Source organism: Sebastes umbrosus, chromosome 8 (genome assembly GCF_015220745.1).
Source record: "Sebastes umbrosus isolate fSebUmb1 chromosome 8, fSebUmb1.pri, whole genome shotgun sequence".
Taxonomy (NCBI): Eukaryota; Metazoa; Chordata; class Actinopteri; order Perciformes; family Sebastidae; genus Sebastes; species Sebastes umbrosus.
This window is the reverse complement of record NC_051276.1, coordinates 34,422,584-34,448,990: the sequence shown is the minus strand read 5'-3', so window position 1 is coordinate 34,448,990 and position 26,407 is coordinate 34,422,584. Positions and strand designations below refer to the sequence as shown.

The following is a 26,407-nucleotide window of genomic DNA, read 5'->3' as shown; positions in this document are numbered from 1 at the left end:
CACCTTAAAGAAAGGTGCTTCATTGAGCTGTGAGTGTGACTACAGATGGAGTTGGAGGGTGTAGGAACGGATTGGAATTAAACCGGAGTTTCTAACCTAACTTCCGTTTTCGTAAGAAGTTGAATCATTTAAATGATTAAATGATTCCACAGCAACTTGTCTTTTAAGAAACTCTCCCAGTTACTCTGGATTATCTATATACCTCACTATGGACAGTTATAAATTCTTTCTGCAGAAGAAATAGTCCCTGGACGGAGTATTAGGGCCACATTAAGGGAGAAAAAATATTGGAGATTTCCAGAATAAAGTCATTATATTACGAGAAAAAGTCGTAATATTACAAGAATAAAGTTATAACTTTACGAGAAAAAATCGTAATGTTAAGAAAATAAAGTCATAACTTTAATAGAATAAAGTCATAATATTACGGGAAAAAAGTCGTAATATTACAAGAAAAAAGTTGTAACTCTACGAGAAAAAACTCGTAATTTAATGAGAATAAAGACATAATTTTAAGAGGAAAAAAGTAATTTCCTCCTCCTCTAAAGAGTCAGTTTCCTCCATCAGGTCGGTGTGTTTCTTTCTTCAGAATAAACTCTGTTTCTTTCACAATCTTTTCCAGGTCCTGATACTGATGATAACGTGGTGCTGATGAGCCAAAACATGAAGTATTTGGTTATTTGTGAAACCTAAACTAACTTCACAGGATGCTTCCTCATTTTCACACTATTTCCCCTCTAAAATAACACGTAACATTACTACTTTAGAATATTCTGACTTTATTCTCGTGATCTCAGATTTTGTGGCCCTAATACTCCGTCATACTAGAGGAAGTTCAAAGAAAGGAATCTCCCCTTAAAAAGCTGAGACAGGCTACAAAGCTCAGTGAAATGAGCCCTGAGCTGAAATATCTCAGATATCCAGCAGGTGGTGATGAAAGATCACTAATTACTCTCCACACATTGTAGCTGGCATGTTAGTCCACAACCTATTATCTCATACAGCAGTGCAGTAATGGCACACCTCACGGAAAAGTAAATATGCGTCAAGTTTATTTCATGAAGTATACTGAAGTAAAGTTCAAGTATATTTCCCCAAATACGTAATAATACAACACTAAATTGGCCCATACTTTTAGTTTATAAAAGTATACTTTTAAGTGTACTTTACTTGTAGCCCACTTTTTAGTTTATGATTGTACACTTTGTGTACTTTAACTTATAGTACTTAGCCAATGATTTATGTACTACATAGAGAGACTTGCTCCTTTTGCTATTTGACTTGATAATAAATACAATTTTGTGATGATAAAAAATAAATATTTTTTTCTCGCATGCCTCCACGGTGAACGTAGAATTAAAAAATGTAGAAAATTCTTGATGAATTAAATTTGTATCAAAACATCCGTTGTTATAAGCTACTCTATCAAAAAGTAAGCACAACTACAAGCCAAGTACACTTTTCTGTAGGCCTATAAGGCAAGAATACCTCATTATACTTAAGTATATCTCAATAAAAAGATGAAATAAGAATAATAATAATAATAAGAAGAAGAAAAAAATAAGAAGAATGAAAAGTATAAGCCAAGTATACTTATAATCTTCTGTATAGTTGTCTCTATAAGCTAAGTATACTTAAAGGGACTATTTGTAAGATTCAGAAATGCTGCTTAACAGCGACGCCTGTGGCCGTGAAATCAACGAAAGTCAGCGTCGAGCTCGCGCTTGCTCGCTCTACATAGACATGAACGAGCATCACTCAACACAGTGAGGCGACACACGTCAGCTTAAACCACCATATCACTCTATATTTCAGCTGCTTGGCAGTAATGTTAGCTGACCAGACGAAGGTCTCTCCATGAATCAATGCTGATACTGTGTTTGCTTCTCCTGCCTCAGCACAGGCTCAGGCAGGAGAAACTCGTCTCCCTCCGCCCGCAGCCGGAGTGAACAGGGAGACACCGGCACCCGGTCGGTAACGAGACGATAACGTTTCTCTCTGCAGAGCTTCGTCAAGTCACAAGACACGGGAAACCTCTGTTGGTCTGGAGGAGCTGCAGCATTTATTTCTGCACAAACGTCCACTGTGCATTCACTAGATATTCTCAGAGCTAAACTAACTCTTCTGCAGTGTGGAGTGAGCGCGCGTTCACATCTAGAGGTGGAGTGAGTACGCGAGAACGCGCACTCTGTCTGAGTGAAGGCAAGCAGCAGAGGAGCAGGGCCACACGCGAGCGCACATATGCGAGCGCGCATGTGTCCCGACCCGCTACATTTGTACACTTAGAAAGTTACAAACAGTCCCTTTAAGTATATCTCAATAAAAAGATTAAGTATAAGCCAAGTATACTTGTAATCTTCTGTATACTTGTCTGTATAAGCTAAGTATACTTAAGTATATTTTTGATAAGTACATAAAAGGTAAACTGAAAATATACTCCAAGTTGAAATAAGTATACTAATAGCACACTTGAATAAACTAATAAAGGGTAAACAGGATCATATGTTTATATTACACATTACATACCTAAAGTTTATCCACGCATGTCAATTTAAATGTAGAAATACTCACAAATAATATTCTTATACTTCAACTTGTGTGAAAGTAAAATTATTTCTTGCTAAGAAATCAATATAAAAGTTTCATCTTGGGTCACATGATGACAACTGAGCAGTATCCATGACGACTGAGCAAACTCAATCCAGTGATGAAGACCATGAGAGCCGTCTGAAGGCTCCAGAAAAAGCTCGTAATCAGTAATAGGTTATTTTGTCAAAGTAATCAGTATTGAAATTGCTGACTACAGTTGCAATCCTCCATGAAGAAACTCGGGTCCATCTTGGCTCGCTGAATGTGAAGCATGATCATGCTGATTAAATCTTTATTGTGGTCGTGTTGAGGAGATTTCTCAAAGTTTATTAGATGTAGTTTGGAAGAACAGATGACACTTTTAATGACTACATCTGATACACTGAAGGTCATTGATACAGCGTGATAGTTTGGAGGGCCGAGGTAACTGATAAGTTACTGCCTTATCAGCGTGTTTTTCTTTACTCGTTAATAATCCTACATCTTATCCTGCACCTCGTTTTACAACGGGTCCTGAGATCAGCACGAACACGACGGCACCGTTGTTGTAAATTATAGAGAAAAGTGCAAATCTTGTTCATAAAACTACGACATCTGGAAGCTGATCAGTAATATCAATTGGTGCAATCCAGAGCCTTGAATGCTCTCAGCTCGACGGGAGCAGTTGCGGCTAAAATGCCTTGCTCATTGACACACCTGACACACCAGTTTGGGGATTCAAACCAGCTACCTTACCCGCACAATTCCCTTATTTTAAAGATACACTCCCTGGTTTATTTAAAACCAATAGCACCTGTAAATTAAGAAAAAAAAGTCCTCATTGTTCATGTGAACTATGTATATATTTGTGGTTTTCTTATTTTTTTTTTTTTTTTAAAGAAAATCCCCACTGGATCATATTTGACTTGGCTACTTTCTAATGTCACAGCAGCTGTTTTCCATTAGCTGTCAATGGGAGAATGTGTTGTTTCCCAATGCCTAGTTCACACTACATGACTTTAGAACTGATTTTCCAAATCGGCATTGGCTCGCCGCTCACACATTGGCGCTCAAGCGTCATGTGTGAACTTTCTCTGCTTTATGGTTCAGCCATAAACCGGTACGTATAAACCTGGAGGTGACTAGCTGTGTGGACTCAGTGGGGAGCGACTGTCAGGGTGAGTGCTGTTCAGTCTCTTTTCACCTCCAGTCAATCAGACGTGATCATGATCAAGTGGCAATAGTCTCTAGTAATCAATCTGTATTAACTGGTTTTCGTACTCTTATATAATTTAATATTTTCATATTCAATCAATTGTAGTCAATTATTACTGCTTTTTCGTTTTCGTTTTTTTTCCCTTATATAAAAAAATACTGCTTTTGGATTTATACGTGATGCTTATGTCATGGCATGTTCTTTGTCATGTTTATTTATTTTGTGTGATGAAATTAATTCTTATCTTGGAGAACAAAGTGCATGTCTGGATTAAGTAAAGAAAAATGTTGTTGATTGGCTCTGAAACATCAGTCAGATTGAATCTATGGCCCCGGCTATGGCTCTGAAATAACAGCAACAACTGTGTGTTGATAAATCCATGGCTGAAGTAGCAGACAGATTTGTAATTGCAAGTTTTTCCCTGAGTCCCGCCTTTCCATCGTAAATTTTAAGAGATCATTCCTGCAATTCCAATATATTGATTGTATCCCAAAAGATTTGGACCCATTTGGTATTTCGGTGGTTTTGTCTCTAGTGTTCCACTCTAATGTGTAAACTTCAGATCATTTTTCAAGACCAACTGGAAGAGATAACATTTTGTGTTTCGTCTCCAGATGAAGCTGTCAGTGTTGTTGCTGCCGGCCCTGCTGGCTCTGTCCTCAGCCAGTCTGCAGGACATCGTGAAGAAGAGCTCACAGCACAGAAAAGGTAAACATTTCATATATTTCATCCTTTTGTGACATTAACAAATTCAAACAGTAGCATTGGGTTACACTTGTAGTATATACCTAAAAGTGGGGACACACCAAGTTGACATCAAAGAACTAGCGGCGTCGAAGGCCACCCGTGGGGTCGCCTCATGTTGCCTTTGTCTTGGCCAAAAAGTTGCACTCGAACACACCGCAAAGACAACACCCGACGACCAACTACCACGTACGTTCTGCGCCTGCAGAGAGGAAACAACTCTACACACCAGCAGGTCACAGTAGTCCATATTTGTCATTCAAAACCGGAAGACCGAGGACAGCCCTGATTCGTTTAAGCTGAAACGCCAATCAGAGTAATTTCACTAACCGACGGGCGCCGCCAATTCAACATGTTGAATTGGCCAAAAAATCTCAGACAAGAGCAGACGGTGCGGGACACAGCGAAAAAACTAGGCCGACGGACGCTCGCCAACGGCCCCAAACTGTCCGCCAGCCGACCGTCAGCTTGGTGTGTCAGGACCTTAACCACGCAGGCTATATCTATTCTGAAGTATATGTTTTCCAGACTTTCCAGACAGTCTGGTCCCTGGTGTCAAGTCCTCTGACTCGTGCTAAGCTAATACTATGAATTATTCATTATGTGGTTAAAGGTACTATATGTAACTTTCAGAAAATCCTTGCTATTAATGACACCCGAGACCATTAAGTGAACTGCACTCTGCATCCTGTTGCTTGTGTACGTGCTCGCACTACGTAGGTGCGAGCGATCATCCTAGGCATCAGCCAAACCAGTGACGTGACAATACATTACAATCATATATCACCGTTCCTATCTGTAATGCCCAATCTCCATGATACCAAATAGCTTGCCATTTGCAAATGACTTCATCAGCTAAGGTTAAAAAGTAAAACTATCCCGAGTCCCTTACATAGAAATCAGTCCACAGGCAGTTATAGGCAACTGAGAAAGATGGGTAAGGTCTCAGTTTTTAAGTTACATTACAATCTGTTCACACATTGGCAATACAAAGCAATTAATACATGTAAATTGTTACATATAGTACCTTTTAAATAAGTAAACTTTCTGTCTGTCTCTTTTACACAGCTTCCTTACTGAACCTAGAGCTGGAGGGTCGGGTGCCTGAACCGACTGGTAACAATGCAGTGTCGGGTCCTCTGACTCCAGCTGACCTGGAGCAGCAGCAGGATCTACCTTCCTCCTTCATGTTCAGTGACAACGTTAACCTGGAGTGGCTGACATGGAACGGCTCTTTGCCCAACGGAGCTGCCGCAATCTACAACGGCTACACCGAGCGCACCGACTACGTCTGCAAGTTCAAGTGCGAGGCCGGCTTCTACAACCCCAGCCTGGGCCCCTACTGCCGCTACCCCTACGGCGACCGAGAGTACTACGCCCCCGAGTTCGAGATCCTGGCCAACAAAGACAACTTTGAGTTCCTGGAGTGGAAGGAGGGCTCCTACGGTTCAGTGCCACAATATTCAGTCAGGACCTGCCCAGGTGTTGGCATCTACGTTGGGAAGAACAAGTACGGTCTCGGCAAGGTTGTTCCCCAGTTTGAAGCTTTCTTCCTGCCTTGGGAAGGTGATGAGTATTGGTACAAGAGTTACCAGGTCCTGACCATCAACAGGGATGCCTACACCCAGCAAATCTCTGATGTCAAGTACGCCATCGATGATGTCGCCATCTTCCAGTATCCTCCGGAGACCATGCGCATCTCCGGGGTCACCAACAACGAGTGCCAGACGGTAACGAAGACGGTCACCATCTCCAAGACCACAGAGGTGGAGACCACCTGGAACATCGGCCGAGCCACCATGCTGGGCATCACCGGCAGCATCACGGCTAAAATCCCCTTCATCGGCTCCGGGGGCATCGAGCTGAGCGGTGAGAAGACGCTGCAGTTCTCCAGGGGAACCACCATGGTGGAGTCGCTCAGCCACTCCGTGTCCGTGGAGCTCAGCATCCCGCCAAACCACTCCTGCAGAGTCCGTATGGAGGGACGCAAGATCAAAGCCGACATCCCCTACACGGCTCGCCTCAGCCGCACCTACCGCAACGGAGAGACCCAGTGGACGTCCATCGCTGGGACCTACGACGGAGTCCAGATCGGAGAAGTCCGGGCCGTGGTGGACCGCTGTGAACCCGTACCTGACGCCCTGCCATGCCCCTGAAAGACTGAAGGAAAACACACCAAAACATATTTTTTGAACACCTAATATTGAAGGCAAATTATGTCACAATAAAAATAATGCCATACACGTGTTGTGTGGTAAATGGGAAATATCTTTTGTGTCATTTTGTGTCTAAAAGAAAATTTTCGATGTTGAAAATGCATTTCAAAATAAAATCATGTGGCACTTCCATTCTCTTCACATTTGACCATTTTATGAATTCAGATTCACAACATACACAAACATCAGAGCAATTAAGTACATTTCCTCAGTTCTTACTGTATGTAAAAGTTTTCAAATTCACTTGAGCATTTCTAATTTGGGAGACTTTTAACTTTGTCTAAACTACAGCTCAGAGCACGATATTGTACCGTTTTCCTGAATACAATTATTACTGGAGTTACTGGTTACTTTGCAGATAGACATTTTCCATACTAAATAAATAATACATGCAAGAAGTGTGCAGAATTTTTTCTATTGAAACTTCTTATTTTTCCCACTGACAAACCAAACATATTAACCAATGTCATAGAACAAGAAAAGACGTACGAGGTTAGTCGTTTGCAAAGAAAATACAAATGTAGTTGCAGGGATTAAACAAAAACATGAGAAAGAGTAATGCATCATCAAAAAAAGAAATGAAAGGTGAATAAATAATAAAAGGGGGATGGATTCCCAGTAGTGGGTGGATTGTTTTCCTAATGTTTTTGTAGGTATTTTTTTACACTTCCTTGTATATTCTCCAGTGGAAGGTGCAGTTTGCTTTCCATTTCTAAAAGAATATTCAGCAAGTTTGAATGTCTGCAGGGATTGCTCAAACTATTGCAGTCTTTGGATTAACTTGCAATGAAACCTCCAAAATATTATGATAATTTACTTATTTATTATTTTATATAATTTTCCATTTGTATTCTTTCCAAGTATGGAAGCATAACTGATGGCATGAATATGGTTCTTAATACATTTCATTGCATGTTTCATTCTCAAGAGGGATGGCAATGTTGGTCGAATGGTCCTGACTAAAATATCTCAATAACTATCGGATTTTCTGACTCGCACCAACATCATCAAAATAATAATGTGTCCAATACTTTGGTTAATAACCAAATATCTGCAAAACAAATGATATTCCCATTGGCCTCAGCTGTACTGGAGCTAATAAGCTAATGTTTGCATGCTAACACGCTGACCTAAGATGGTGAAAATTATAAACCTGCTTAACATCAGTATGTTAGCATTGCCATTTTAGCACGTTAGCATGCTGACCAACAAGAAGTTTATTGAAGTGTGCTATTAGTGTACTTCTTTTAAACTTAAAATAAGAGAGTATGCTTTCAGTTTACTTTTTATGTACTTATTTGAGATATACTTGACAAACTTATACTTCAGTATACTTGGCTTCTACTGACAGGTATACAGAAAAGTCAAAGAGTGTGTTCCAATCCGCGTACTTCTGTACTTACACTTACTACCTTGAGTGCATAAGTGCGTTCACACTGGGAAGTACGGCAAAATGCAGTGCACTCAAAGTACCCGGATGTTGTACTCAAAACGGTCAGATCGTTGAGTGTGGAACGCTGGACACTTTCCACACTCAACTGTCGCCATCTTGGCTACGTAGCGGAAGGGGCGGGACCACGACCACTATTCAAACAGACGTACATAACAGAATAAAACAATACAATACGTAAACATAGCGGTGCATTTTCAGCCAACAGGAGGAGGAGGATACATCGTAGGCGTAGGCGACGACGTTGGAAACGTAATTTCCACTCTGCTTTCATTTTTTTTCAGAAGATATTTTGGCGGGTAGCGAGCCGCGGTGAAATGTTGCGATCGTCATTTCCGGTCAGTGCGCCGCAGAGTATTCGATTTGAGACGACCCTAACCCGTTGAAATACACGCACTACTCAAGTGAGTACAGAGTTCACAGAGTGCACTACATTGAAGTGTACTTTTGGAAGTACGTGGATTGGAACACACTCTAAGTATACTTGGCTTATGCTTACTTTTTGATAGAGTAGCTTATTAGGGGATGTGAGAGTTTGTAGACGGATGTTTTGATATTAATTTACTTCAATTCATGAAGAATTTTCTACGTTTTTGCATTCTCCGTTCACTGTGGAGGTGATGCATTATGTAATGCATAAATCATTGGCTAAGTACTATAAGTTAAAGAAAACGTACAAATGCACTTGCAGTAAAATCTATTAAACTAGTAGTTTACTGAGAATATACTTTGAAGTGTACTTTCAAACACTAAAAAGTGGACTACAAGTATATAATTAGTAAACTAACAGCATACCTATAAGTTCACTTGTAGTATAGTTCATATTATAGTATAGTTGCAGTACAAAATACAACTTGGATGTAAATTAGTTGTGTACTCAAAGATTACTACTCTTACATTTACTTAAAAGTGTACTTTTATAAACTAAAATGTGGGCCAATTTAGCCCCAAGAAGTATTGAAGTAGTACACTTACAAGTATACTACTACTTACAAGTATACTACTAGTACATTGATATTAGTATACTTACTACATAAAGTATACTTGGGAAATATACTTGAACTTGTCTTCAGTTTACTTGATAAAATAAACTTGAGGTGTACTAGTTTTTCGTAAGGGGAGTTTATCATTTAGCTCAAAGCATCGCCGTGTTGAAGTACACGCTCTCATTATTGTTAATTTGTACTTATTCTGTGTTTATTTGTTTTTGTACTTCACTTCATGTTGGAAAAAAAGCTGCAGCAGTGACTTAGGAAAGAAGAGAAACACTTTCTGTTTTCCAGCACACAAATGACACTTTTAAATCCTCATGAGCAAAACTTGCCTTGTTTCACGTACAATCAGCTGAATCAGATGATCAGAGAGAATAACAACATCGCTGCTCGTCACACTCGCTGTACACAGATCTGAGTAATACCCTGAATCTGAATAACTACGTTTTCTCATCACATGAATGACCAGTTCTCTCAGCTGCATGCTGAAGCGGCTGAAGGCCGTGACAGTGTGGTTTAATGACCTTTGTTTCACACAGACTCCTCATTCAGACTTAAAGAAATAAATTGATAATAACTTTCTGTCTCAAGGACGCACACAAAGACGGCCACGATATCAGCGATTCTCAGCGATAGGGCTGTGTGCGTGCAGAGCAACGTCCGCGTTGAGCAGTTTAATCTTGGCAGCCGGCGACATTACGTAACAAGGGCCTTCTTAATCAATGACCCGCTACTACAGGGGGATCTAATCACTGTTCCCAGCCTGAGCTTATCTAAACATGCAGTATCTGGTCATCAATGGAGTAATAGCGCAACAGCACTTTGGACATCATGCAATCCTGTATCGCCCAGTAGATACGGGACGTTAAATCCAGGCAAATGTATTTATGAAGCACTTTTAACAGTCTCATTCAAAGAGTAAACTCACAGCAGGAGGAGGGAGGAGTGCTGCTTTCTAAGAAAGGATCAATAAACAATCCTGTTATCATTTTCAGCATGAATAGTCTTTTTAGGTCGGTAGATGTTTTCCAAGGACAAAGTAGGTCAGAACTTATCTGTTACTAACTGGTTCTGGTTCTGGTTCTTCATGAAGCTAAAAAACTCAACAGAAATAAGACAACAATCTAAACATCTAATTATTTAGCATGTGTGTGTCGTGGAAATTATAGCCGACCTAAGCACTCAAACACTGATGGGTTTAAAGTAAAACAATTATATTGTAAATTATAATAATAGAGACAACGAACTGCATCCCAAGAGTCAGTAAGAGGTGTCTCTACTATTCTGTTAAAAAAAAGTAATTTTGCAGGAAATGTTCTGTATTTATTTTTACAGATGTTTCCCTTTTCTATAAAACAATGGAATGTCTGTAGATTTACAAATATGTGCAGTGATTTAAAGGGACTGTTTGTAACTTCTTACACGTATAAATCATTGCGGGTCGGTGTCCCATGCGCGCTCGTGTGTGTCTACGCTGTTCAGACTCAGACTCCAACACAAACTCCAGTGAAGCACCAAAACCTCTTGGTTGTATCTGGTGAAGCTGTTAAACAGTGTTGGCCGCGGTCGGAGGACGCGGGGGAGACCGTAGCTTTGGTCTCCAGGACCGGAGTCTCTGCTGTACTCTGCTCCTCTGCCTGCCTTCACTCACACAACGCGCTCGTTCTCGCTCTGTCGCTCCGTCTCTCACGTGCATGCTGCTCACTCCACACTGCAGAAGAGTTAGTTTAGCTCTGAGAATATCTAGTGAATGTTCAGTGGACGTTTGTGCAGAAATAACTGCTGCAGCTCCTCCAGACCAACAGAGGTTTCCCGTGTCTTGTGAAGTGACGGGGCTCCGCAGAGAGAAACGTTATCGTCTCCGACCAAAACTCCGGTGTCTCTCCTGTTCCCTCCGGCCGCGGTCAGGAGGCTGAGGCAGGAAAAGCCAACACTAGGATCAGCATTGATTCATGGAGAGACCTTGGTCTGGTCAGCTAACATTACTGCCAAGCAGCTGAAATATAGAGTGATATTGTGCTTTTAGCTGACGTGTGTCGCCTCACTGTTTTGAGCAATGCTCCTTCATGTCTATGTAGAGCGAGCACAAGCGTGAGCAACAGGACGCTGACTTTCGTTGACTTAACGGCCACAGGTGTCGCTGTTAACAAGACATTTCTGATTCTTACAAACAGTCCCTTTAAAATTTTACCCTTAAAACTACAAATACCATAATGTAAGATTACATTAATGTTACACTTTTAATGTCAATTTATTGTATTTGCATAGATTTATTTAAATGTAATTTTGCATTAAATGTGAGGTATATTTTACAGATTGTTTTTGTTCACGATAATAAAGAAATGCATGTAAAATTACAGAAATCCATCGTCATTCAACTTGTTTTTTCCTTAAAATTGCAGGTTATTAAACATGTGGTTAAAACATTATTCTATGTTTAAGGGTTATTAATAGTATTTTACAGATAAATTACTGAACGCGAGGGTCAACGGGCGAGAAGCCGCTGCAGCTTCTCTCTCTCTCTCTCTCTCTCTCCTGTTTATTGCGGGTAATAATCAGTTTGCAGGGAGGTTTTAAAACTCAGCTCATACTGCAGGCAGCGTCACTGCAGGAGGAACCTGTCCAGGTAAAAAACTGCTTCTCTATACCTGAATGACGACATTCTGCATCATTTCACTGTCTGATGATTGCCTGTTTAGTTACTAGAAATGATATTTAATAACAATTCATTAACTCTTATATAATAATAATCTGACATACATAAGGGGCATCCAGTTAATAACACTGCTGTCTTTATCTGGTCAGACATAGGTTAATTCAGTTCAAAGTCATTTTCATTATTCTAAAGTCTTATTACATAGATGTTTTACCCCTCTGTGTCTCCAATGTGTGATGAATGAATGAAATGATGGTACATTGCTGCATTTATTTTGGGACTGTCCATCATTCTTTGTTTTCTGGGTGTTTATCAAATAACTCTCAGAGGACTCCTCAATTCTCCCTTAACACATTCAAACAGCTCTATTGATGGACGGCTTTAACAATCACATGTGGATGATACTGTACGTAATGATATTTATGCTTTTTTTGTCCTTGACACGTGGTTTAGATCATTTTCTCTAAGGTTCGCTTAGTTAGTGCAGATGTGTGCATTATTAGGTTGGATTATGGGTTTTGATTTTTGTTTGGTTTAGATGTTGTCACCAAAATTTGTCAATAAAAATAATGTACAAAATGAATTATACATCTGGTTGGCACTCAGCCTGGCAGCGTAACATTTAATCTTTGCACCATGTGTATTATCATAAAGTCGTACGATATTAGAGCTGTTTCTTTCCACTAATTTCTTTTAATTGTTTTGCATTTTGGTAACTGAGACGACCCTCGTTTTAAAAATGTCATGCAAAACCAGAGGATATTGTACCTCTCAACCATAAATGCAGATTGACATAGAACTTGTTTTTCACCTGCTATTAAAAGCAGAACCTCAAAGGTTATTATAGTCTTTAACGTCTATGATCACAAACTTCTTTTTAAAGCAGCATTACGCAGCGTCTATCTTTTACTGCCCTCTATAGACAGCCTGGAGCATTGCAACATCCTCAACAGAGTTCAGCTTTATATATTAATATGTGACATATCCCCGATCCTCTCCACGAGAGAGCAAGCTTTTCAAATAATAATTAAATCTAATTAATACGGTATTTATTGGCCAGTTGCACTGCACTTAAACTCTTAAACTTAACTATTGTTCAGGGAGTTTTTGTGCCAGAAAACTAAACTATTGTGAGTTAAACAGACTCACAATTTGGCTCCCTTTGTTATTAATAACCCCGATATTATTACTGGTTAATCAGCTTTCAAAGGAGGACATGACCACCCTGACCCAGAGTTTATACTTTTATATACGTTTCCAGCTGAGTTCCCGGTGATACTGACGTGCCGGTTTGTGTTTTCTCTGTGTGTGTCCAGATGAGGTGGTGCGTGGCTGTTGTGTTGGCGGTGCTGCAGCTCTGCAGCCCGGCGCTGCAGTCCGACCCGCTGCTCTACATCTCCCAGCAGCACGAGGGCCGAGAACAACCCAGCAGTGAGTCACATCGTATTGTTACAGCTTGTTACATATCTACCTTTTCACAGAACAGATGCTTTTTAATACAAATTAGCATTAATTCAATAACATGATATATTTACAACTAGAAGGGCACTCTAACAAAAGTGAAAAGGTAATTTGTGCATCCACCCTGTGAGTTGGATCTTCTCAAAAATGTAATGGGTTCTCTCTTGGCCCATGCTACGCCCTTCCACGCAGTTTCATGGAAATCGGGCCAGTAGTTTTTCTGTAATCCTGCAAGGACAGTCAAAGAAACCGAACCGGAGGTAAGAAAAAACCCACAAGCAAATATATGATCGTGGCTGACCAAAATATAATATTGAGGCTCATGTTGTCTATATGGCATTCCCTCAATCTGTCAGTTGTGTGCATCCTTGAAAATTCCAACAGTCTCACGTTAGTTCTTGTAATAGTCACAAAATTTAATCTGAACACGAGTTTCCCTTGTTTTTGATGCTCAGCACAACTTTCAACAACGTATTTTTCCTGCGAATATCCAGCAACACGGGACGCACGTGTCAATTTCTGCTCCGATCTTTTAGTTAGGTTTAGGAAAAGATCGTGGTTTGGCTATTTTCTGTGGTCATTGTCAAATCTGGTTTGCGCTTGCTAGTCTGCTAACATCGCCTAATGTTACGGTGTCACTGATGTAACCAAAGGTGAAAGAGGCGCGACTCGTTTAACTAATCATTTTGTATCAGAAGGAGGCAGGATGTCTGTGCATTTGATTGGATAGAAAGTTAAACAGGCTTACAAAGCGACTTTGTGTTATTAAATTTAAATTCTTTGAACTTTTAGCGAGTCAAACGGGTTTGAGTTTCTGTTTTTCTTATAGATTATTTATATTCATTTGATCCTGTATTTTCTAAATGAATGTACTCCATCCTCTTTCCAGAGCCGTGGCTTAACCCCACGCTGGAAGATGTTGTCCCTTCCCGGGAAATCATCCAACCTCCTGAAATCAGAGAGATCCCAGACACTGAGACGACCTCGCACTCCTTCCCCATGTTCGGTGAACACACCAACCTCAAGTGGGTGACGTGGAGCGGCCACCTCCCAAGCGGCGCCGTCGCCATCTTCAACGGCTACGCCGAACGCACCGACTACGTGTGCAAAGTCAACTGCGAGGCCGGCTTCTACTCTTCCAGCAAAGGGAGCTTCTGCCATTACCCGTACGCCGACAAAGAGTACGCGTCCTCCAAGTTTGAAGTGCTGGTCAACGTGGACCACTTTGAGTTCCTGGAGTGGGTTGAAGATTCGTACGGGTCGGTCCCGAGTTACGCCGTCAAAACCTGCCCCAACTCAGACATCTACGTGGGCAAAAACAAGTACGGTCTCGGCAAAGTGGTGACCCAGCACGAGGCCTTCTTCCTCCCCTGGGAGGGTGATGAGTACTGGTACAAGAGCTACCAGGTTCTGGCCATCAACAGAGACGGCTACAGCCAGCACATCTCTCACGTGGAGTACGCCATCGACCAGATGGAGCTGTTCCACCATCCTCCGGAGGCGCTGCAGCTCGCCAAAGTCACCAACCTGGAGTGCAGAAGTGTGGTGAAGACGGTGAGACTGGAGAAGACCAGTTCGGTGGAGAAGACCTGGGACATCGGCAGAGAGACCCGCAATGGCTCCGTCTCCACCATGAAGGCCAAAGTGCCCATCCTCGGCCCGGGAACGGTGGACTTCACCAAGGAGCAGACGGTGACCTTCTCGGAGGGAACCAGCACGGTGGAGTCCATCGGTCACTCCGTCTCCGTGGAGCTGCTGGTCCCCCCCAACCACTCCTGCGCCGTGAGGATGGACGGCAGGAAGATGACGGCCGACATCCCCTTCACCGGCAGGCTGAGCAGGACCAACCACAACGGAGACACCCACTGGACGTACATCACGGGCACCTACGATGGCGTGAGCGTCGGCGAGATCAACGCCGTGGTGGAGAGATGCCAGCCGGTGACTGACGCTGTCCCCTGCTCCCCAACTCAACACTGATGATCAGTCACATTTAAAAACATTGAACAAAACTCTGTTTTTCAAAATAAAATACAATCAAGAATTTAATTCTTTTTTTATTTGTCTTCCTTTAACTGAGATATTTTAGGACACTTAACTGTCACTGACTCGACCCTTGAAAGTTTAATTTACTACTACAAGGTTAAACTATTCATTAAATTCCTTGAAGTTTGTGTCTAAAGATATGACATCAATATTCATCAATACAAATAAAAATAAAAAAATTCTCATTTTCTGCATTGAGGTAACAAATGAACAAATATATAAAGAAAGACAGAAAGACACTTCCTGTGACTCTCATTGTAATGAACTGACTAAACACTTTTAAGCCAACAATATCAGGAACAATTTTGTATTTATATTATAATAAATAGTTATTTATGAAAATAAAAATCTTAATTTTTGTCTTAAGACCATTGTGACGTCAGATGTGTGTTGCAGTTTACGGGGCTACGGTACTTGCCAACCTTGAGACTTCAAAAACAGGGAGGATTTCAAAAAGAAAGCGGGGGTTTGGGGGTCCTCCCCCATAAAAATTTGAGTTTCAGAGACTTTGTTTGGCAAAATAATGAGTACACGGCAACAGCATTTTTAATCTTCAATACTTCAAATTTTACTTTTAATTCTCAGGACAGAAAACTGAATAATTCGCCCCTCTGGCATGAACTTGTGTGTACAGTATATCTGGCATAAACTAACATTCACTAATTTGTATTCATTCATTCATTAATTTTTTGCCCCTACTAGAGTATTTCTTTCTCTCCATTTTTCTCTCCTTCTCTCACTCACTGAAGGTCCTTTTCAGACACAACGTGACAGCAGCACCACTGCACTCTGAAACCAGTTATTTCTAACGGCTTGCGCTGCGCCACAACGGCTTTTTGTTGCATTGAGCAAAGCCCAGCTTTGGGTTGATAATGTGCAGCGGCGAGCACAGCTCAAACTGTGTTGCGTTGGTTGCGAGCAGCTCTCTTCTGCCGGTGTATGTTGTCCGAGTGGAAACGGGGAAACAGTTGGACCTTTACACGCTGCACAGTGCCAGAAACAAGTTGAGATAATGAAAAGGAAAAAAAGGGGGTACAAATCGGGAGGAAACGGGAGAACTGTGACCCCGGGAGGAAACTGGGAGAGGGCAATGGAAAAACGGGAGTCTCCTTGGAAAAGGCTGGGTTGGCTAGTATGGCTAGAGAGGAGCTGCTGGTGGCGGTGCGGCCAGGGCACCAAAAGGGCTAGAGCCGGCCCTGCAATCGTAATGTGATGTCATATTCAGAATTTCTTCAAAGATTTAAGATACCAGTCACACCCAAGGAATATGCTATTATTGTTGAAGCAGATGCCACAGGTTCTCAGGTTCTCTTCAATTTAAAGAATTGTAATCTCACAGAAACGGACATTATTAGTTCTGTTAACTGATATTAACATTCTGAATAAACCATGCACTAACAGATACATTACAGATGTTTTGAACTGTGTTCTCCTCCTGCAGCGGAACTCTTTTGGTCGTCTATTACGGGTGATTTACAGTGGAAAAAGGTTTGTTGTATTCTAAACAAATGACCAATCACCCTGTTAAAGAAGTATTAGAAAGATTTGAAATAAATATAGACTCTACATGTGTTTTTTGCTATTCAGATCGAGAAACAATATTTCATTTTTTTTTCACTGTAATCATTCGACTTTATTTTGGACTGATATGCAAAATTTCATAAATAGAAAAAATGAGTACTAATGTACAGATTAACGTATTTAATGAGATGTTATATTTTGTATTTTATGGGATGGATAGCAACATTACCTATATAATTCAGCTTCTGATTACTCTTGGTAAATTCCATACCCACAAATCGAAATGGTCTGACTCCGAACAACCTGCTGCTCTCGTCGGTTTCTTGTTGAACTCGAGCAGTACAGCACCTTACTTGAAAATGTCAAAAACCAAAAAGCTGAAAAGTCTCTCAATATTTTTAAAGGAAGTACATTTTCTTGAACTCTGAAAAGACTTAAAATTAATGGACATTGAACTCCTCTGGCATTAAAGGGAATATTTGTAACTTTCAGAAATGTCTTGTTAACAGCGACACCTGTGACCGTTAAGTCAACTAAAGTCAGCGTCGGGCTCGCGCTTGCTCGCTCTAAATAGACATGAAGGAGCATCGCTCAACACAGTGAGGCGACAGACGTCAGCTAAAAGCACAATATCACTCTATATTTCAGCTGCTTGGCAGTAATGTTAGCTGACCAGACGAAGGTCTCTCCATGAACATGATTTAGATCTGATCCTAGTGTTGGCTTTTACTGCCTCAGCGTCGGTGCCGGGGCTCTGAAGCAGGAAAAGCGGGTCGATGACGGAGCTCCGCAGCGAGACACGTTGTACATTCACTAGATATTCTCAGAGCTAAACTAACTCTTCTGCAGTGAGGAGTGAGCGCGCATGCACGTGTGGAGGTGGAGCGAGCTGAGTGAGAACGCACGCTGTCTGAGTGAAGGCGAGCAGGCAGTGGAGGAGAGTACAGCGGCCACACGCGAGCGCGCATGTGTCCCGACCCGGTATATTTATATGCTTAAAAAGTTACAAACAGTCCCTTTAATTTGTTTGTTTTTTTTGTTTGTTTTTTTTTTGTTTGTTTTGTACTCTTTCTTTGTTTTCCCTATACTCCTTTGTACATGTCTATTGTTGACATAAAGTTAAAAAAAATTGTAAAAAAACTGCAATCAGGACATTCCCAGGTTGGTGATGGTGCACTGTAACTTTACTTTGCAATGACTGTTTGTTTGTTGATCAGTGTTTTCTAATAGTTTACCAGCAATAAGTGGTTTCTGTTATTAAATACAGCCTCTGGAAAGACATAACATGCATGCTGTTTTTGAGTAGAATCAAGTGTAATAGTCAGTCACCAGGCTAGGTGGTGCTGCAGCCCAACAGAGCAGCAGAAGCCGGTTCACTCGTGTTGTCTTCACAGCACTCATTGACTGCTGTGAGAGGAGAAGGACAGCACAACCAGCTAATGTCACCTCATGAGACTTGAGCATATTTTAATAAGTGCATAAATTCTCTATGTGTGTTATTAGCCTATATGTTCGTTTATATATAGCTAAAAATTCAGATATATTGAATCCCATTGAGAAATCAGCCTATTCACATAAGGAACATACAGGGCATTCTCATAGGAAGTGTTCCACTACTGTAAGTCAGTGTCAAAAAGTCTGATTTTGACTTAATGACAAGACCTGACAGTGTTTTTTTATGAGCCGATTGAAAGGAGTCACAGTTTTGAGTAGATTGTGTCGTTATTTGTTTCTCTTTTTAAAGAAGCTGGTGAACTTTAACACAATGCGACGACTTTTAACGAGAGTCATTCAGGGAGTCTGGCTGAGAGAGCCGTTTACTCCAGCGATGGGCGTTGAAGCAGAAATACACACACAAGGCCGACGAAGGCTGGTAAGTGTTTAACCCTCACATCATCTACATGTTGTCTACTACACCTTAGCTACATTATTAGTTGAATAACTTTGACTATTATAAGTTTACTAAGCCAATAATCGCCAGTCAGTCTGACATTGGCGAATCCCACCAAACTCCATTCAAAAATCTGACAATTTAATGTTGTTTGGCTGATTGGACAAAGTATCCATCCCATAATATAAGTTTGAATACACGTCCTGGTTCACTCTAAACCACATTTCAATTCGGCATAAATTTAATTCAAATTAAGTGCTGCATTCTGTGGTAGGCACCGAATTAAACATTGATATGTACTACTTCAACCATGTAGTTGCTGCTGAGCAAGGCTACATTAAAGGTCCCATATCGTGCTCATTTTCAGGTTCATACTTGTATTTTGTGTTTCTACTAGAACATGTTTACATGCTGTAATGTAAAAAAAAACACATTATTTTCCTCATACTGTCAGCCTGAATATGCCTGTATTCACCCTCTGTCTCAAACGCTCCGTTTTAGCACATTTTGACGGAATTGCAACAGAATTGCGTTGCTAGGCAACAGCTTGGGTCCATATGTACTTCCTGTCAGCTGATGACATTCAAGTACACTGCAACCAGGAATAAACTGGGACACATCTAGAGTGTTTACATTTAAAATTGTATCAAGGGTCTAAATATTGTATATTCGTGACATCACGAATGGGCAGAAATCCTGACGGCTTGTTTGAAATGCAGAGTTTGTGAATACGGGCTGTGTGTATTTCCCTGTGGATTGAGTGGTTCGATACTTTCACAGTATTTATATAGGACTTAAGCCTGCTTTATAATAAAAAAAACATGAACATCTCACTTTTATATAATATGGGACCTTTTAAAGGTCAGTTTAATTTGACTCTGTCAGTTGACCTCCACTGTGTTAACTTCTCATTGTGTGTTTGTTCAAGCAAAAATAATGAATAAAAGCTCAGTGTTTAGATGCAGAACACAATGTGAGCAATGTGTCAGCAGCAGCCATAGAGTCTAATACAATGTAGTGTATAGTAGTTGTGTTAACAGAGCTGCTGCTGATGCTGCCAGTGGATCAGTACCATCAGTACAAGGCAGTAGCTGTATTATGTGTTCTTCTGTGTGTTTATGTCAGCCTCCTCAGCTGACTCTCCACGGCTTTTTGTAGAAGCGATAATCCATTGGTATTTCTCTTTTAGAGTGTTTTTAAACCTTTTCATTGGATGTGGCTCAATCATCTGATTAAACATATATAAGGCTTTGGGAAACCAGACAATATGTGTTAGTAGAATATGTTCTTTGGTGATATTGGTCTTTTCATGAGATCTGTTGACAAAAAGAAAAATATGAAGGCACATTTATTTATATACCACAATTCATACACTTTTTCAAAGTGTATTTAAAACACAGAAATATGTAAGCGAGTTTAAAGGGACTGTTTGTAACTCTCAGAAATGCTTGTTAACAGCAACACCTGTGGTCGTTAAGTCAACGAAAGTCAGCGTCAGGCTCACGCTTGTGCTCGCTCTACATAGACATGAACGAGCATCACTCAAAACAGTGAGGAGACACACGTCAGCTAAAAGCACAATATCACTCTATATTTCAGCTGCTTGGCAGTAATGTTAGCTGACCAGACGAAGGTCTCTCCATGAATCAATGCTGATCCTAGTGTTGGCTTTTCCTGCCTCAGCCTCCCGACCGCGGCCGGAGGGAACGGGAGAGACGCCGGAGTTTTGGTCGGAGACGATAACGTTTCTCTCTGCGGAGCCCCGTCACTTCACAAGACACGGGAAACCTCTGTTGGTCTGGAGGAGCTGCAGCAGTTATTTCTGCACAAACGTCCCCTGTACATTCACGAGATATTCTCAGAGCTAAACTAACTCTTCTGCAGTGTGGAGTGAGCAGCATGCACGTGAGAGGTGGAGTGAGAACGAGCGCGTTGTGTGAGTGAAGGCAGGCAGGCAGAGGAAGTGGTCTGAATAGCATAGCCACACGCGAGCGCGTATTGGAAACCGACCCAGTAGATTTATACGTGTAAAAAGTTACAAACAGTCCCTTTAAAAGAGACGGTAAAAGAAAATGTTAACATGTACAAAATAGCACGGTGTCATCTTGGATGCTGAGTTATGAAAAAGAGTGGGGCTAAAGTTTGAATTCTCTAGGAGGAGTTGGTTAAAGCACACGTCCTGTAAAATGCTAAAAATGGGCAAAAATAGCACATTTATTTAAAAAAGGCTGACTTCCTGTTGTGTTTTGGGTATACCTCCAAGAGGCTTTTTTATGCGTTTCCACATGTTATATGTGCCTACCAAGTTTTATACACGTAGGTGAGACCTGAATGAGGGGCTACATTTTTCCAATTTGGTGTCAGTGAGCCATTTTGCCAAATCCAAGCCTGAGAACCCAAAAATATCAATTTTTCTACCACGTGTGATGAGTTTACAAACTTTAACAACTTTGTGAGCACCTTAAGGCCCTCAGAAATGCGATTAATTTGAATAATAATAATAATTTCTTCAGTTTCAATAGTTAAGAATCCTCAAAATAACATAAAAACGACAGAGCAGGCCGTGAATGTTACAGATGTGTGTACTTCTCTGTGTGTGTAACAGGTGGTGGGGCTGGGTAACCCGGGGATGGAGGGTACCAGACACAGCGTCGGCATGGCGGTGCTCGGCGCGCTCGCCGCCCGGCTCGGCGTGGCGGACCGTTGGCGTGGCGACAAGCATGTGTCCGGTGAGGTCATCATGTCAGAGGTCCAACAAACACATGTGGTGCTGCTCCGTCCCCGACTGCTGATGAACATCAACGGGGTGTCAGTGGCCAAAGCAGGTGATGTCACCGTCTCTCTCTGTGTGTGTGTGTGTGTGTGTGGGTGTGTGTGTGGGTGTGTGGGTGTGTGTGTGGGTGTGTGTGTGTGGGTGCGTGCGTGCGTGCGTGCGTGCGTGCGTGCGTGTGTCAATATGTGAGGATGTTTGTGTGTTTATTTTATTTTATTTATAATATGAACGTGTGTGTTTGTCCTCTCCAGCTGGTAAATACGGTGTCAAGCCTGAAGACATCCTGCTGGTCCACGATGAGCTGGACAAACCTCTGGGGAAAATGGTCATCAAACATGGAGGAAGTGCCAGGTCGGTTTCTCTCATCATGTTCTTGTGAGCTCAGGTTGGCTCTGACTTAAAGAGGACCTATTATGCTTTTGTGCTTTTTCCCTTTCCTTTAGTGTGTTATACAGTTTTTTTTGCATGTAGAAGTTCTGCAAAGTCCACTCCAGAGGGAGTTCTTCTCCCCCACAGAAACACCGCTCCTGAACTGCCTGAAACACCTCGCTCTAAGTCCCTCCTTTTCTCTCGTGACATGGTGATGTCACCAAGTAACACATTTGCATAACATCTGCCTAGCAGCTAGTTCGGGCCTCAAACAAAGCTAGTTAGAGCGGAAAATAAACATAAGAAATTGTGGGATGTTTATTGTAATATTTTGTGGAAAAGAGATTTTGATGTGTGAGAAAAAACTGTGAGAATGTAAAATGAACTTTGACCCCAAATTCTTCTCGTTGACAGAGGTCATAACGGAGTCCGCTCCTGTGTAGACTGTCTTCAGACTGATGTAAGTGACACTAAACTTTACACAACACTGCAAGTTGTTTGTGGAGGTTTTGGAGTTACTGTAAACACTTGTTTCCAGAGTGATTATTGGTAATAGGGCTGGACGATATGGAGACAATCAAATATCACAATATTTTTTGACCAAATACCTCGATATCCATCCATTGAATAATAGAAGTCTCATATCAGGATATTGACCTAATATCGATATATTGCCCAGCCATAATTGGTAAGATAAGATAGAACTGTATTTATCCATAAGGAACCTTTTGCCAAAGATGCTCAGTGTACATAGCAAAATTAATATTCATATATTAGGGCTTTCAAAAGCTAGAGTGAAGATACTGGTATCATATGAAACTAGAAAACCTAATGAATCCATCGGTACCAACAATGTCATACTAGCTGGTCATGAAGGAGGTTAAATAACGCTCCAAACTTAGGCTAAATTTTGGCGAGGAGAAACTCTCATGGTTGGAAAAATGTCCGAAAAAAATCTGAAAAATTTCAGAAACAAATTGAAAAATTTCAGAAAAAGTCAGAAACATCTTAAAAATGTCCGAAAAATGTATGAAAAATGTTTTTAAAAAATCTGAAAAATGTCCAAAACAAGTTTGAAAAAAAGTCCTAAAAATGTCCAAAAAATATCAGAAAATGTCTGAAATAAAATCTGAAAAATTTCGGAAAAAATTGAAAAATGTCCGAAACAATTTTAAAAAATGTCCAGAAAAAGTCAGAAAAACACCTTAAAAATGTCCGAAAAAAGTATGAAAAATGTTAAAAAAAAATCTGAAAAATGTCCAAAACAAGTTTAAAAAATGTCCGAAAAAAATCTGAAAATGTCTGAAAAAAAATCAGAAAGATTTCGGAAAAAAATTGAAAAATGTCTGAAAAAAATCTGAAAATGTCCGAAAAAAGTATGAAAAATGTAAAAAAAAACGAAAAATGTCCAAAACAGGTTGGAAAAATGTCCGAATTTTTTTTTTTAAAATGTCCAGAAAAACATCTTAAAAATGTCCGAGAAAAGTTTGCAAAAATGCCCGAAAAAAAAGTCTGATAAATGTCCGAAAATGTCCGGTCATATTAGCTTTTTGGGAAGGAGGCTAAATAATGCTCCAAACTTACGCTAAATTTTGGTGAAGAAAAACTGTCATGTCCATTTTCAAAGGGGTCCCTTGACCTCTGACCTCCAGATATGTGAATGAAAATGGGTTCTATGGGTACCCACGAGTCTCCCCTTTACAGACATGCCCACTTTATGATCACATGCAGTTTGGGGCAAGTCATAGTCAAGTCAGCACACTGACACACTGACAGCTGTTGTTGCCTGTTGGGCTGCAGTTTGCCATGTTATGATTTGAGCATATTGTTTTATGCTAAATGTAGTACCTGTGAGGGTTTCTGGATCAATATCTGTAATTTTTTTGTATTGTTAATTGATTTACAATAATTAATATATATATAATAAAAGACAAAAAGACAAAGAAATCTTTATTTTATTTCAATACAAAGCCTGAAGGTGATTGTGTGAATGTGTCTCACGTCGTCTCGTCTCTCCCGCAGGTGATGCCCAGGCTTCGGGTCGGGATTGGCCGGCCGACGGGGAAAACGTCCGTGGAGCGTTACGTCCTGGGCCGGTTCTCCTCCGAGGAGAAGAAGGTTCTGGACTCCGTTCTGGTCCAGAGCGTGGACCTCCTCCTCTCCCAGCTCTCCCAGCAGGACTCCCAGTGCCCCTCCTCCCCAGCAGGGGGCAGCCGAGCAGCACAGACGAGGAAGGAGAAGGAGACGGAGCGCTCGGCCTCTCCGGCTGACAACTCTGCTGCTGCTCAGAGCTGAAGCTCAGAGTGCCTGAACTCAAAAACATGAACCTTCACAGAGGAGAGGATCTCTACTGAGACTCTATTTATTCTCTGGTATTTAGTTAAACACATTTCTACAGAGCAGGAAAAAGGATTCTTCTTGAATTGTGACCACGAAAGTTGGCCATAAGCTCAACATGGATGGATGCCACCACCTCCTCTAAAAGCAGAGCTGCAACTAACTCTGTGTGAATTTATTTAAAAATCATTTATTCTGTCAAATGTCAAAAATGATGACAGTTTCCACTTTGTGGTTTGTTTTTGATGTGGAGCCAAGAATCTGTTCAGGATATCTAACATTTCAAGATATGATATTTAATACTGTACGTGAATGGTGCATTAATCCCACGGTTTTCCGTCACTGTGTTCATTTCTGAAGCTCGCAGAGACGCAGATTAAAGATTTCTACACATTTATTCTGATTGAAATGATAAGTTAAGAGGACTGTGAAGCCTTGCTGGAGGTATACATGGCAATTTTAACAATAATAAAAGCCGATTTCATCATAATTTGTTATCTGTGCGATTGTTAAAAATGTAAATCGAGAGGCAAAGTCCCGAAATCCTAAAGTACATCAAAGGCATCGGCGGCGTAACCAACGGAGGGAAAAGCACCCTCCACCAACAGACTGGTCAAGAACCTGCCCGACTGTTGTGTGGTACATCAGGATGACTTCTTCAAGCCCCAAGATCAGATGGAAGTTGGGTGAAGATGGCTTTAAGAAAGTACGATGTTCTTACTGCTCTGGACATGGACGCCATGATGAGTACGATCTACGCACAACCATGTAAGAGAAGATGTGAGGCCATAAATGTAGACCATTCACATGTACAGGGTTTTGGCTTTGCCCTGAAATTGCACAGATTTGGGGTAATGATCATAAGGTTATTAGCAAAATTGGAAGCTATGATATACCTATGTATATTACTGTGTGATATGATATGGTATAGTACTGTACTTTGGTAATATGACTGGAGATACTGTGTTAAAGGTCCCATATGCTCATTTTCAGGTTCATACTTGTATTTTGTGTTTCTTCTAGAACATATTTACATGCTGTAATGTTAAAAAAAACAACTTTATTTTCCTCATACTGTCTGCCTGAATATACCTGTATTCACCCCTCTGTCTGAAAAGCTCCGTTTTAGTGCATTTCAACAGAATTGCGTTGCTAGGCAACAGCTTGGGTCCATATTTACTTCCTGTCAGCTGATGTTATTCACATACACTGCTACAGGAAATAAACTGGGACACATTTAGAATGTTTACGTTTAAAACCATGTAATGGTCTAAATATTGTGTATTTGTGACATCACAAATGGACAGAAATTCTAACGGCTTGTTTCAAATGCATAATTTCTGAATGCGGGCTGTGTGTGTTTCTCCGTATATTGAGCGTTTTGATAGTTTAACAGTATTTATAAAGCACTTAAACCTGCTTTGTAATATAAAAGACGTGACAATCTCACTTTTTACAATATGGGACCTTTAAGAGAAGACAGATACCTGCTGAATGTGTTGTTGGCGGCGTGTAAGAAGGCCATTACGAAGAGACGGAATAAGGCAGAACCACCCACACAAGATGGATGGATGAAATATATTATATGGAACTGTTAACCAATAGGATAAGAGCACAAGAGGAGCAATGTGGAGAGATATGGACGATGTTTACATGTCAACGACAAGACGAGGGAATGAACCACGAGTGTGTCACAGCAATGAGAAGACTTTGTAGAGACAGGGCAATCCACATTTAGTTTTATTGTTCTGTGTATATGTTATCTTTCTTTAATGGAAAAGCAGCATCAGGTCTCATTAGTGTATATGTGTGGTGGCATGTTAATGGACTCCAAAGTGATGCGGTTCCAACAAGTGGAGAGTTGAACAGGAAGAAGAAAACAACAGTTTCTCCTCTTTTGTATCTCAAAGTGACAGCTCTCCTCCTCACGCCGCTGTCAGCCCGACATACGCTTCTCCTCACGCCACGCTGCTCTCCTCCATCTTGTCCTCCCCGATGTGGCTCTTTTGGCTAAAAACATATTGATTTCCCCCCTCTTTCCGATTGTCACACTAATTACACTCTTCATCAATTAGGTGTCTTTAATGAGTTGCATCCAGTCAAGAGGCGCACTGCGTTCTCACACTGCGGAGAATGCCGGAGGAGGGAGGGAGGGAGGGAGGGAGGG

At 41.0% G+C, this 26,407-nt stretch overlaps 3 protein-coding genes across 6 annotated transcripts; all 3 read left to right on the top strand.

Annotated features, from left to right (window-relative positions):
- Positions 1–5,633: 5,633 nt before the first annotated feature.
- On the top strand, positions 5,634–6,786 carry LOC119492981 (natterin-3-like). The gene has a single exon (XM_037777919.1). It carries the CDS (start codon positions 5,716–5,718, stop codon positions 6,682–6,684), a length of 969 nt encoding a protein of 322 aa, XP_037633847.1. The 5' UTR covers positions 5,634–5,715; the 3' UTR covers positions 6,685–6,786.
- Positions 6,787–13,108: 6,322 nt separating this feature from the next.
- LOC119492972 (natterin-3-like) lies at positions 13,109–15,310 on the top strand. The gene is made up of 2 exons (XM_037777907.1): positions 13,109–13,273; positions 14,193–15,310. Exons 1-2 carry the CDS (start codon positions 13,159–13,161, stop codon positions 15,281–15,283), a joined length of 1,206 nt encoding a protein of 401 aa, XP_037633835.1. The 5' UTR covers positions 13,109–13,158; the 3' UTR covers positions 15,284–15,310.
- A 2,880-nt stretch (positions 15,311–18,190) lies between these two features.
- Positions 18,191–24,730, top strand: ptrh1 (peptidyl-tRNA hydrolase 1 homolog). Of its 4 annotated transcripts, none has more exons than XM_037777935.1 (6): positions 18,191–18,292; positions 18,615–18,743; positions 21,367–21,586; positions 21,786–21,885; positions 22,318–22,363; positions 23,926–24,730. In XM_037777935.1, exons 2-6 carry the CDS (start codon positions 18,636–18,638, stop codon positions 24,196–24,198), a joined length of 747 nt encoding a protein of 248 aa, XP_037633863.1. In that variant the 5' UTR covers positions 18,191–18,292; positions 18,615–18,635; the 3' UTR covers positions 24,199–24,730. The 4 variants fall into 4 exon arrangements, with proteins under 4 accessions (XP_037633863.1, XP_037633864.1, XP_037633861.1 ...); XM_037777936.1 differs by having other exon boundaries at positions 18,259–18,292; positions 18,618–18,743; XM_037777933.1 differs by lacking the exon at positions 18,191–18,292 and adding an exon at positions 18,299–18,488.
- Positions 24,731–26,407: the final 1,677 nt, after the last annotated feature.